The sequence below is a fragment of the Eutrigla gurnardus genome, assembly GCF_963514095.1.
Source record: "Eutrigla gurnardus genome assembly, chromosome: 3".
NCBI classification, from domain to species: Eukaryota; Metazoa; Chordata; class Actinopteri; order Perciformes; family Triglidae; genus Eutrigla; species Eutrigla gurnardus.
In genome coordinates this window covers 10,951,849-10,966,103 of record NC_139917.1, presented here as the reverse complement: position 1 = coordinate 10,966,103, position 14,255 = coordinate 10,951,849, and the positions used below count along the sequence as shown (strand labels likewise).

At 39.8% G+C, this 14,255-nt stretch overlaps 1 protein-coding gene and 1 long non-coding RNA gene across 2 annotated transcripts; both read right to left on the bottom strand.

The window, feature by feature from the left end:
* Positions 1–7,950: 7,950 nt before the first annotated feature.
* On the bottom strand, positions 7,951–10,025 carry LOC311010507. The gene is made up of 4 exons (XR_014596804.1): positions 9,690–10,025; positions 9,433–9,577; positions 8,823–8,946; positions 7,951–8,605 (listed from the first exon to the last, which is right to left on the bottom strand). It is a non-coding gene; the product is annotated as an uncharacterized lncRNA (long non-coding RNA).
* An 822-nt stretch (positions 10,026–10,847) lies between these two features.
* LOC311010819 (putative E3 ubiquitin-protein ligase HECTD2) lies at positions 10,848–12,679 on the bottom strand (the record flags this gene model as incomplete). The annotated part of the gene is made up of 6 exons (XM_084005465.1): positions 12,590–12,679; positions 12,114–12,164; positions 11,611–11,816; positions 11,417–11,513; positions 11,078–11,240; positions 10,848–10,871 (listed from the first exon to the last, which is right to left on the bottom strand). Exons 2-6 carry the CDS (start codon positions 12,125–12,127, stop codon positions 10,848–10,850), a joined length of 504 nt encoding a protein of 167 aa, XP_083861591.1. The 5' UTR covers positions 12,128–12,164; positions 12,590–12,679.
* Positions 12,680–14,255: the final 1,576 nt, after the last annotated feature.

Sequence of the window (14,255 nt, the reverse complement as noted above, 5' to 3'; positions counted from 1 at the left end):
GGCCTTTTTCATGGATCCAGACTTGTTGAATATGCGGAGGGCATTCTTGTAGCGGCGGATAACTCCATCCGTTGTGGTCACTTCACAAAACAACAGAAAAACAAACAAAAAAAGTCATCTTTTTTCAGCCATGCATTGGCATTGTTGATCTGGCACCCTATAGGTCCTGTAGTACTAGCAGATGAGAAAGGATCCTACTTATCATACTGCTGGTTTACTGTGCATCCTCCTTCTAGGCTGGTTATATTAGATTTAGCTCCTTAACTACCTGCCTCTGTGGAGCTACAGCCGCAAAACTGGTGGGTGAATTTTGGAACAGATGGAAAACAGAATATCTGATGGAGTTGCGTTCCGCTCACTGTACCAGAAATGTGAAATCAACTTTTTTCAAGGTTGGAGATTTTGTTCTTGTTCATGATGAAAGTCACATGTGGAGGATGGGTCGAGTGGAGGAAGTGTTTCAAGGCCGTGATGGAAAAGTAAGATCATGTTCTATTCGATTACCTTTCAACATTATTCTAAGAAGACCTATTCAACTGCTTTATCATCTGGAAGTAGAGTGATGAACGTGTTAAACGTCCATCGGCCCGGAGTTTGTTGCGGTTCAAACCTGTCACCTTCAGCACCCTGGACAGTGCCGCAGAGGAGCCGCGGAGAGGCCGCAGTTGAGTGCGTCTGCGCTCAGAGCTCATTAGGACCTGATGTGCGTCACCTGGGAGACGCCACTGGGAGAAGGCTACTCTCGCCACACAGAACTCTTTTCCCCCGCCCTTTCCCCTGATTTTAGAGTTGTTAAAGTATAGGAAATAAAGTGTCAATTTTTTTACCTGCAACTTCGACTCCTCCTATATCCGCACCTTACAAGCTGTCTGAGGAGGGCTGTTGCCTCTGAAAGTCTGGGGGCGGACCTGGAGAGGTAAGTGACCATGCCCAATATGGTCTCCAGCTCTGCTTTGTCGTGTGGGGGAGCCATTTCTCTGATGGCCTTGACCTTGCTGGGGTCAGGCCGGATGCCTTCTCGTGTCAGCCTGTGACCAAAATAGCTCACTTCCGGCACACATATGATGCTTTTGTCTTCATTTAGCTTTATTCCTCGGTAACACTTTATTTGAGGAGGAGCATGATGCAAACTTGCGCGCCATGTTGGAAAGAACGAGAGAGAGAGGTATAGGTAACACTTTATTTGAATGGGGGTGAATAAGACTGTCATAACACTGTCATAATCATGACATGACACCTGTCATGAACATTAATGAATGCTTATGACAGTTGTCGTTAAGTGTCATTCGGTAAATTATGTCACCTTTGATGCAAAGTTGACATTGTTTGAGATGTCTTTGTTATGATAACTTGACATAAGCCAAGACAACATACCCTGTCATAAACATGACATAGTAGACCTCACTGTCAAACTTTAAAGAACGATTTAGCTTTATATGATAACATGACATTAAACTGTCATATGTGATTCATTTTGACATTAGCTGTCACAAGACCATTATGATTGTGTCCTAAACATTGTGCCTTTCATTATGATGTCATTAAGTGTAACTACACTGTCAAATGAGTTAAATACCTTAACAAAAGCAACAGACAAGTCAAGAGATTTTTCCTTCATGTATTTCAACACAAAACAGAAAACATTTGCATTTGCATCGTTTGTATTACTTCTCAAACAGAGGGTTCCAGAGCAGATGATGTTTATCTAAAGCAGCATACATGTGAGAATTAATACAACACAAGCAAGGATCTAGTCAGGAGAGAACATGATTAAGTGCCATGAGGCAAAGTTTGAGTCCGATATTTGATGTTTACTTGACTTGTTTTTTTAAATCATGAAAAAGTCTGCCCAAGACACCATTGTAATGGCGTACACCTAACCAGTGGTGCCACTCTATCATTTTCAGATGAAGCTTCAGTGACTCAGGAGTACGATTACCTCTATGGCGCCATACTTCCAGCTTGTAGTTCTGCCATGCACGCTCAATATGCTGAGTATGAGCACCAGTCTCTCGGTCAACAAAGTTTTTTTTATGGCAGACAGAATACTGACCATATCCATACTGAGCAAGTTGCCCATTGTAGGCACGCCATTCATCAGTGAGAATGGATGTTCTGGGTCTTATATGGCGCCTAATTTGGCCTATAAGGGTTTGTCTTGTGCGATCCCTGACAAGTCTCAGAATGGGTCTTCTGGAATTCACGTCAACTTCCAGCATCCCGAAGACCCACTGCCATGTGTATATATATATATATATATATATATATATATATATATATATATATATATAATATACAGCCCACCTTTCGTTTGTGGGCAAATTTGCTCTCGTCGATAACAACAAATCGATGACGACCGCCATTCCTCATTCCTCTTTTCCTCAGTCGCTTGAGGGCAGCAATGCACACCTTCAAATGAAGAAATAAAACATTAGCAGTTGAGTTGTAACAATGGCTGAAGTATGGAATTTGATAAATATGTATGCACAAGTTTAGGACTATGTAACATTGCATGTGTCACTGAGTGTACCAAATAATTGTGTAGCAATATTGAATCCAATTGTCTACAGTAGTAACTTATCAAGCATCTATTTTTTACCTAATCAATTATAGTTAGAGACTAGTATGTAATGTGACAACCTTTGAGTACTTTCGCCATTTTTGTCAATGTCCTGGAGCTTGATGCTATCCCCTCAGTGATCATGGCAAGTTGCTTCAACTGCAAACCTTGTGCAAATCTGAAGGAAGGAGAAAAGTCATTAGGAAACCTAATTGACATGGCCTGCATAATATCCTGTCATTGAATTGGGCTGACATGAAACTAAAAGTAAACTGTACTAGGCGAGCATTAGTTAGTGCCATTCCAATTTGTACTGTATGAGGTGCAAGAAATACCATTTTCCCAAGCCCCTCCAAAAAACGTTTTCCCACGTGACCTGACGTAGGTCTCTGAAGACATTGCTACTCATAAAGTGATATAAACCCTTGCCCAGCTAGTAATGTAAGCCACTGAGATGGACTGAGCCATCGCTGCATGCTGCAGCTGCTGCCCTACTGACATGCTAACAGACACACGCACAGACGGTTCATTCACTGTTGCTGCTGCTAAAAGTTTGAAATATTAACTCTGAGCTCTCCTCCTGCCAGTAAGCAGCTCTGGATCACTCTACAGCACAAAATAATAAAAGCCATTATCTGTAATAAAACAAAGCCTGTTTTAGGACACTTACAGTTGTCTGCTTTAATAAACTTAAGGCAGTACCAAGAGTGAGCCTGCATTGAAAAAGGATATTCTTTTTTTGCTTTGTTACCTTATACACCTCTATGCTTGTCCACCCACCCCCACCCCCCTTCTTCCAGGCTCTGGAAAGACTTCTTCATCTTCAAGTTCAATGTCTCCCTGTTCCTCCTCAGACTCCAGCTTCTCATCATCCTCAGAAGAAGAGGAGAAGAAGAAAAAGAAAAAGAAGACCAAGAATATGGGCTGAAATATGTGCCACTAGAAACTGAATTTGAATCACATAATTTGAATTTGTATTGTTTAATTTGAATCATTGCATTGGAAAAACTGAATCTGAATACTATAATTTGAAATTGAATTTATTAGTTTGGAACTGAATTCCAATAAACTTGAAACTGAATGTAAGATTATGAAATTTAATTCAGTTTCTCTGAAACTATATTTGATCCTCACTGAAAATTCGATTCTATATATTTTCACATTCAGTTCTCACAATTCAAATTCAGTTCTCAAAATTCAGATTCAGTTCTCAAAATTCAGATTCAATTTACTGTGACAGACATCCGGGTAGTTGAGGAAGAGCAATCGAGCGCAGATACACAGGACTCCTCTTCAGCCAATCAGCACCTACGTTTTTGAGCACGTGACATAGTGGTAATTTACCTTAATGCTGGCTGGTTGCAACCCGCCATGAGACGGAGGAAGAAGTGCTTGACAGACTGGCTTGACCATGGATGAGGCTGGGACAAATACGGTAATGGCAGTTTACCATATATTTTAACGAGCTTTTGTTTAACTGTTGTTAATGTTATAGCTATTTTGTATTTTCGTCAGCGAGCATAAACAAATCATAATGTTTACAATTACATTAGACTACTAGCATGTTAGCATTGCTTCAGCTGAGTGTTGCTGTGCATGACAAGTAGCAGAAGGGATGACCATTAGGCTGTTAACTTATGCTTATGCCAACTGTCCAGTTATTTTTGAATTAAAATCAAACGTTTGCGACAAGCCAAAATTACTGTATGTTTGATAAAAAAAAAAAAAAGAAAGGCTAGCTTGTCAGCCATAAAATGTCGGAATATAAATAACAACAGAGTCCATGGTGGGATTCCAGTTATGTCAATGCTGATCGGATTTACTGATAACGTTAGAGAGAGTTGGTCCATTCACATGATCCAAACCGTGAAATCGAAGAAGCCATGTGCAAGCGCCATTCTGGTGCTCTAAGTCAGGGAGAGGCCAGATAAAACAACCCAGTGTTCTTCTGGAGATTCATTTTTGGCCAACTTGTGCTGTGATCTGCACAAAGTTTAGCAAGGTGTAACTTAACGTTATAGTGATTATGGGCACGATCCAACCAGTTACAAATGAGTTGTCACTGTTACCATGGTATAGGAAACCATATCCGGCAAAATAGTGTAACATTTATATATAACTAGCTGGCTTGTGGTCACATAACAAATACAACTGATTTGCTACTATTCCATAATTTTGGTGGTTCCTCATCCATAGCCTCCACCACACTTGATATCAACTTGACATAAACTCCATAGCTTACAATCACAGTGATAATTGAATCTGTTTATAGTAAAGCACTTTAATTTGTTTGCAATGAAAAGCTCCTACTACTTTCAACCTTTACTACTTCTAGATTATTATGTTACCAGCTACCTCTCTGTAGCTCACATCTCCTATTTGGAATATTATTAGTACCACAATAAATTATATTAATAGTAACCCTACTATTAATGTATGACATAATGTCATCTAATACATAGTATGTCAGTGATTCACAGTGGTATCAGAAAAGAATAGCACCAGCTGATGAAATGGGTTGCATTACTTGATGGTGTATGTTAACAATTCATTACATTGCTTTTGCAGAACATTGTCATTCAGGAGTGCTTAGCCAGACTGAGGGAAAGACTGCAGTGTGCCCTCAACAACAACCCTCCTGATCTTGATTATTTGGAATACATAGTGACCCAAGAGAGGACCTTCATAACTGCAATGGAGAATGTAGCTCTGCCAAATGATGTCTGTGAAGCCCTCGAACAACTGAGCAGTTTGTTAGACCTGCGGAATAAACCTCCCCCCTCCATATCTGTGGTGAGGAGCATGGGTCCCCGTGGACGTTTTAGACTCCAGGTCACAGAGGACCACCTCCAAAGTCTTCTTCATCTAGGTCTACCTGCCACATGTGTAGCAGACATTCTTGGAGTCTCAAGAAGAACCATCTACAGGAGGATGCAGGAGTACAATATGTCAGTTAGGAGCCTGTATTCCACCATGACTGATGATGCTCTGGATACTGAAGTGAGAGCCATCAAATCTAGACTACCTCATGCTGGATACCAGATTGTCAAGGGGTGTCTTGAAGCAGAGGGCCACCATGTACAATGGACCAGACTCAAGGCCTCTATGCATAGAGTTGATACAGAGGGCATCTTATCAAGAATGACAAGTATGGGCTGTGTTGTTCGGCGGAAATACTGTGTTCAAGGCCCACATTTCCTGCAGCACATAGACACCAATCATAAACTCATCAGGTGTGTTTGAATATAGCATGACTTAAAATAGTTATCGTTGGAATTCATTTTTATTTGTGGGTAATTATCCTTTGCTTCTTTCTTTTTAATTAAACCATGTCCTTTTTTTCACCAGATATAACATGGTGATATTCGGTGGCATTGATGGCTACTCTAGGAAGGTAAGTTTCCTAATGTAACAAAGTACATACTCATGAAAATATTGCTGGTATAATTCACAATTTTTTGGTAGGGTGTCCATCTTATGACAATCATCCCATAACTATTATTAGTACAATTCATGTCCGTTTTCCACCCTCTAGATCATGTACCTCAATGCTGGATCCAACAACACAGCGAGTACTGCACTTCAGTTTTTTCTGGATGGAGTGAGGAGATTTGGATGGCCTTACAAGTGAGTAATGCTGCAGTAAATTTATTTTGAATTATGTTTCTCGTAGTATCCTTTAAGCAATACAAATGATTTGTCAGCCGTTTATTAAACATGAAATTATCAGGATTTATTCAATGCTGCATTTAGTTTTCATGAACCTGTGTGAGGAAATTATCCAGTATTTTTTTGGCCTTTATATGGCTTTATTGATAGACAGGAAACAGGATGACAGAGAGAGAGAGGGGGAGTGACACGCAGCAAAGAGCCCTAGGCCGGGACTTGAGCCCGGGGCCGCTGCAGCGAGGACAAAGCCTTTGTACATGGGACGCCTGCTCTACCAACTGAGCTAAACAGCGCCCCATGATTCAGTATTTTTAGTAGGGTTTTTTGTGGATTCAGTTGTATGGATACTAATTTCAAAATCTGATGTGTTACAGGGTAAGAGCTGACCAGGGTGTTGAAAATGTCAGCATTGCCCAGATGATGTTTACTGTGAGAGGCACAGGACGTGGAAGCTTTATAAGTGGAAAAAGCGTGCACAACCAGAGGTGAAGTATTCCTGTTGCAATAATGATTATTATCAAATTACCTCAAGATCCAAGTAGGTACATGACATGTCTTGTTATTGTTGGTGTGCCCTTCAGTGTGACATTTACTCCAGTTGAATTGCTGTTTGGCTATTCTTTTACATAGTTTGATTGACCCATGGGGAACTTTTGTATGTATGAATTGTAGAATCGAACGTCTATGGAGGGACGTGTGGACAGGAGTTACACACGTTTACTATGACGTATTACACAACCTGGAGGAAGATGGATTCCTCGACATCTCGGATAATCTTCATCTCTTCTGTGCTCAGTACACCTTCCTCCCAAGACTCAAGGCTGATTTGGGCAAGTTTTCTGCTGGATGGAATGATCATCCTATCAGGACAGACGACTACCTTTCCCCAAACCAGCTGTGGGAGCTTGGGATGCTGCAGCACCCCATCAGAGAGCCAGAGATGTCTGAGGAAAATGTGGCAGTTGAGTAATAATGCCAATGATATTGTTGTCCTGCCTCTAAATATGATTTTCTCAATCTACATACTTATAATACTATCTTCTCTTGGTTTTAGGGAATCCAAATTGAGGATATTGATTGGGAGAGCTCAGGGCTATCTGATGGTAACTCTGCCACCCCAGGTGTTACCGTGCCAGAGATGGAATGTCCATTGACGACCGAGGACATTGAAACTCTATGCCTTGCCATTGATCCCCTTTCTCATTCATATAGTTTTGGAAGAGACATTTATTTGACCACACTCTCACATGCTGTGTACCTACTTCACCATCATTGAAAGTCGTGTCTGTGCCAATCAGAGGACTAAATAAATTCATGATGATTCATGATTGCACAAGTCCAGTCTAGGACCCCATGTATCCTGGCACCTTATAGTCCACCTTCCATTCACAAAAAACTAATTGAAACTAAATAAATAATAACAAAATGGCACTAAATTTTTACACTCAATTATATTCACCTTTCCTGATGATGTAGGCACTTTGTATTTTGCTTCCATACTTTTTTATTGGACACCCTCACATTCATTCTGTCAAGCTGACACAGCCACAGGGAGGAGGGAAAGAACACAGTGAAGGACATCTTCTCTGACAAAAACATTTTAATGGTGCGATGCCCATATGGAAATGTTGTTTGAAGCGTAACATTCAATGTAATGGCTAACAATGATGTATACTTTATAAAATATGTCAAATAAAATCAATCAATTAGTCACGCACATTTGTTATATTTTTGGTTACATTCCAAAGGATAAAGAGAAAGTTAATCAAATAACTCAATGTAACCGGATGGGTATCTCAAGGGACAGGACTAAAAAAATTAATTTGTTAACGTTATGGAATGGCAGTGTATATTGTTCATATTGACTGCTAATCAAAAACTAGCTATAGTCCTGGGTCATTAAATACCCCCATGAACAGAGAATTGGGTGAACTGACTTCAGTGAAAGACTGAACAAATATCTTAACCCAATGTATTACTACTTGAGCCTGAATGTATATGCATTGTACTTGAACCGTGAAAGAAAAACATTCAGTAGTCTATTTAGCACTGCATATTTGAAACCGCAACATTTCACCTAAACCTGATGAAATGCCTGCCCTAGATGGAAGGCCTCTGTCATCACTTGTTTGAACTCAGTATAATTTTGCATATGCTTAACAGGCAGGCGGATTGTATTACTACATGCGGCGACTGTTGGGTAGCAAACTGTATGTACACCATACTGGATGTGACAGGTGTGATTGAACTGCACAAAGACACTGAAGTTTATCTTCTCTTCTGGTAAGACAGGAATGTGGCCCTGTCCTGTGAGCCACTGCAGAAACGTACTGGGGGAGAGGTGACCTGGATAGTCACCCACCTCTGGATGTTCACCTTTTCAGAGACAGATAAAGCAAACAATCATGTAAATTAAATATTGGACATGGTTTACCTGTACTAGCAGAGAGGTAGAATTTGGAAATCTAATCTCTGACATACAGTAAGTGTACGTACAATGATAATGTAATCTACATGGAAACTTCATGAGATGTGTAAGACAGAGAAGCTAAGTACACAGAGTTTACAAGAAGAAAACTAAATGAGCAATTACATGCTTCCAGCTCCTGCAAGAAGTCCTGTAGATGGTTCATAACGCTCACTTCCACCTGTTCTTTGTTGGAGCCCTTCTCACTGAACTCAGGATGGCACGCCGCAAAGACAAAGTCAGCATCAGCCTGGTGAGAGAAACAATTATCGTTATGAGTTTATCCAGAAAGAGAGAGCAGTGGTGGTCGAGTGAGCTAGAGAGTTAATGAAAAGAGCAAGCGGCGCTGGTGAGAACAAAGCCAATGAATGAGAGAAATAAACTGTGTGTCGGTCAAAACAGACACACTGACAGCATAGGAGCAGCACACAGCAGAGGAGAGAGACGGAGAAGCAGCACATAAAAACACCGTGATGTTACCTGGTTGCTACGCTATGAGTCCCAACCTCACACACGCTGGCTGTGGGCTACACACCCACTGCCCAAAGGTTGACACATAGAAATGTCCCAAACACAGCAAAATAATAAGATAATCAGAAAAAAACTAAAGCCAAAGTAAAGGACATGATTGGTACTTGAGATAAGCTGATATTTTAAGTTTAAGACTTGGAATCACTATTGGCAGTTAAAAGGGGCATCAGTACATCCCTACTAAAGCCTACATTTATTAACTCACCTTCACCTCCACCCCAGGGACAAAGAGTGGTTGGCAGATGTTTGGGTATTGGCTCATTAGAGCAGCGAGACCATAAAGTTTCAGACCTTCACGTAGCTGGGAGAGAAGGGGCAGCAGCCGAAGTATGGCATGAAGAACAACAGCACTAAAATATAGAAAGAAAAAAGAAATTCAGTATGAAGTTAAAGGTAAAAAAAATCAAAACATGAATATGAACATCTTTGACAAGTATCAGCATAGTGAAAAAACAATTATACCGAACAATTTCTTCTCTCTTTTCAACATTAACAGGTCCATTATAGCCACAGCTCAAAATTTCCTCAATCAGTTCAGTCATTGTAGCCTCTGTGGCCGACTCAACCTTAAAAAGACACACACACACACACATACAGAAAAAAAACACTGAATAACATGTCAGGGGGGCATGATTACAGCACCTCCAGAGAGCATGTCAAAGTGTCATTGAGCAAGACACTGAACCCCTAACTGCTCCTGATAGGCTGGTTGGCGCCTTGCATGGCAGCCTCCACCATCAGTGTGTGAATGTGTGTGAATGAGGCAGACACAGTACAGCGCTCTGAGTAATCGGTCGACTAGAAATACGATACAAAAATGGAGTCCATTTACCATTCAAGAGGTGCAATAGCTGAATATACAATTGTATTTTTATTTATTGCAATACTGTATTTAGGGCTAGGCAATATGGACATAATCATATATCACAATATCTTTGACCAAATACCTCAATATCGATGTTGTTACAATATTGCTTTCATTTGATATTTAAACATGGGATTTCTGATAAACAGTTATTATTAATGTGAATATGGTGACCAAGGAGGTAGAGATAGAGATAGAGATAGATCAGCAAAAACAGTTTGCAAAGTTCAGAAAATTGCATTCCTTTTCCAAAATACAGTATCTAAATCCAGGAAAAGACAACACTTGTGCTATATCACAATATTAAGATATCCATCACAGCCAATATCTATTCTCATATCACAATATTGATGTAATAGTGATATATTGCCCAGCCCTATCTGTATTGATTCTCAAAATCATTGTATTGATCATTGATATCTTTGTCTTTGCTGGAGCATTCTGAAATCCAAGCACATTTTGAAAATATTGATGTTTAAAGCATCACAGCTCATTGAATCAGGACCCCTGAAATCCGACATGTATTGCATCAGAATATTGCTGCCAATACACAGCACATACAGTATGACACTATTGAGTTCCCACCCTCAGTGAAAGGGAAACATCCCTGAGTGTGTTCTCTGACTTTCTTGACCAAATCCCATATCCAGCAAATAAAGTAATAATGAATGTTTTGCTTAATTTGTGGTGTCTTAAACTTATGTGCCATGGACATTTTAGCTACAATTTTAACAAGAAATTAATACAAATGTTAGTCAAGGCATTTCAAAGCTCCTCTTCTGGACAAAATGCAACTACAAAAATGTTGACTAACTTCCACTGTATTCCATGACAAAGGTGGGTAAAAACTAAACCCCATGACTATCTCGAATGAAATTAAAGTAAATTCCCTGATTTCCATGAATTCTGTGACAGCTGGGAATTCTGTATTACAAAGATGTGATGCCAAACATTTTACAGCAGTAAAACCCTTAAGACCTCTTACCTTGGAGATGAGTGATGTATACTGAGCATCAGAGACATCCTCTTTGGAAATGAGCTGTATCTGCAACTCCCCATCACACAAGTACTTGTAGCACCAAAGTTTGAGGCAGCAGGGTGGTGGTCCGCTTTGAGCCAGACTTGCAGCCCAGATTTCACCAGCACTCCTGAAAGAGACAGTATAAAATAATAGTAACATAGTCATGTCCTGACGACTAGGACATACTGTGTAAAGATCACAAGCCACAACATTTAGCCTACTGAACATAAATATCATTGCCATGATAACATTTCAACAAAATACTGTTTGAGGACTCAGACTTATGGACCCCACATGGCATACCTGAAGTTTGTTTGATCGAGATCCAACATGGAATATTTGGGACATTTTCCAGTCTGGTCACCCTCAAACAGCTTCTGCTCAATGCCTGCAACCATCTCTTTGAACACAAAGAATCACTCCATTCATGTAACTACTGTCACTTCTATTGCAACTTTTTTAAAATGTAATTTAAGTCTTATTTCAAATATGTGTACCTGTGAGGAACTCCTTCCGTAGTGCCCCTGTGTCAAGGCCCGCCTCCCCTATGAACTTGATCCTTAACTGACTGGTAGGCAATGCCTTCTTTTGTCGCTTCCATTGAGCAAGGCCCCGCTCCACCACATGGGATCTTGACACAGTGAGAGGAAATTCTTCCTCCTTGTTAACAGCGGCAGAGATGGCCTGCAGAACGTCATCAAGGCTGAGGGAGAAATAAATGCCTGTTAGACAGTGTGTTTCTGAAAAGCGTATGTAGTCTGTGTTTATTCCTATAGGTCAGAGGTTTTCAAACTGTGGTATGTGTACGTGTATGTGACTTATGCTTTCTATTGTGTGTAAGTATATGCACAATTGTGTCATAGACTTTTTTGTTGCTTCTGTAGGGTTATAGCTTACAGGTGATGCCTGGATTCTTTGACATGATAAGAGGTACTTGGCCCAAAAACTTTGAGAACCTTAGGTTATTAACTGTTGAAGGAGACTATAGAAGCTTACAAACCTAGAAATACTCATCTTGTGTTTTGAAGTTGAAGGAATGAAGTCAGCTTTGCTGAAATGACAAAACACAAGTATGAAGTTGAGAGTGAAACCCATATCCTCTGACCTCAAATGTAAAAAGGTGTACAATAAATTCAGTACAGAAGCCACATATAAAAGTTTAAGTTTTTTAATTAAAAACATTTTTTTTTTAATTTTGTTATGGTCAGGACTAATTGATCAATAAAAATCATATGGCAACACAACCAAAGAAATAGCCAAAAAAACCTTGTGTAGTGTTGAAAGCCAATGTATACTGTATCACGCACAGCACAGTCAGCCTTTATGGTAACAGCTCAGTCAATTTAAAAGTAATAAATCCAACTGGTCAATACATTAATCCATTGGTGGGAAGACAGTTGCTTGGAGGGATATCCCTAACTAAGATGCTACAATATCTTGACATATTTTCTCAATTGTGCTAAAAGATTCTGTTACCTCTCTCCACACTCGCTTGCATGTGCCTCCAGCTCATTGGGAGGAAAATTCTGGCCACAGATTGGGCACACAGTCTGCAACTGGAACCACTTAAATGTTTAACATAAAAAGTGGAGACAATAATACCTCAAAAATATACACTCAACACATCACAACATACCTCTGTGTTTGAGGACACAAAAAACAGATCTTCCTCCGTAGGCTGTCAAGAGGAATGAAAAAATTGTGATGTTATGCCAATATTAATTTCGCTTGATTGCATATATCTGTTGTTATTCATCTTTCAACAGATGTTTTTGCATGAACTGTTCATTAATTAACACAGCCTCATTGAAAATATAGCTTAAATACCTTGAAAATTCACATCACATCAGGTAGAATTGGCCACTATAAAAGTTATGACCAAATCCAACCTGTAATGATGAGCCTCCTCTTTGTTCTCTTTAGACATTGTATTCCAGCTTAATGGTGCAACATGTCAGGGGGGGAAAGTGACTGTTATGGGGATAGATTGACAATTTAATGTTTGCTTTTTGTCATGGATGGTCAAGGTGTTGAGAGAGAATTTCTCTAGGCTACACAAAAATGGCAACTGACAATTTCAGTAGTCAACGGTGATGAAAAAGAAATGATGTAGAGTACAGACTTGTCTCATGTCTGTAATTGTGTAATATGTCCCTTGTACTTTGTCCAAACACTTTTTTACCCCAACCAAAATACCACTGATGCTTGAAAAGGTACCAATTACTTCACCTTCTGATTTGAGTTTACTTTGAAGTCTTCCATATCTGGTTTGGGGTGCCTGTAATCCAGGTCTTCATCACTAATCTGATGAAGGAGAGTAGCAAGTTCTCATTTATTATATGAAGACAGTCTATGAAGTGAGTATTATGAAAGCAACATTCACAATGTTGGACCCGAGGAAGGTCCTGATGGATCAAAACGTTGTCTATTAGAGATATCTAGTAGCAAGCTTAAAAGTGTGAGGCAGTCGTTTCTGTGTTTTGCAGAGTACAGCTATTTGTAATATAATGTGATCTCCCAACATTATCCATACAATGGGTCTGTACATACCTCCTCTGCACAAGTATCTGAAGGCTTACATGTTTCAACATGCAGCGCTAGGATTTGTAGTGGATAGTTGGTGTGACAGGAGTGGCACATTGCCTTTGGCATATTGGAGAAGGACCTGGAGTCAGGATGCAGTGGTTGAGTGTCTAGTTCCTCCTGTATTGGAGCAATATATAGGACACCCTTTCCGCCCGTACTTGCAGTCTTCAGCATTAGCCCAGTATATCCACTGTCCTCAGGAGACACCATATACAGTTTTCGAGAACCCCATCCTCCTAAAAAGAAAAAAGTTATTTAATAGTTGAATTCTGTTGAAATGGAACAGTACTCATCACTCATGATATTGATCCAAATGAATATACAACAAGATTAGATTTGCCATGGGTAAGTTCTATGTACCTGCTCCTTTGTAAATCAGCCAGCCCCCAGACACACTTCCCAGTTTTGGATATAGATCTTTGAGGGTTGAACATACCTTCAAGAGTAATATAAATCACACCATCATATTAATAAAAGAACATTGGTTTTGATAGTGGACTATATTAAAATATTAGATTAGAAAGATTTTCTTGTCAATGTTGCCTCACCTCATCAT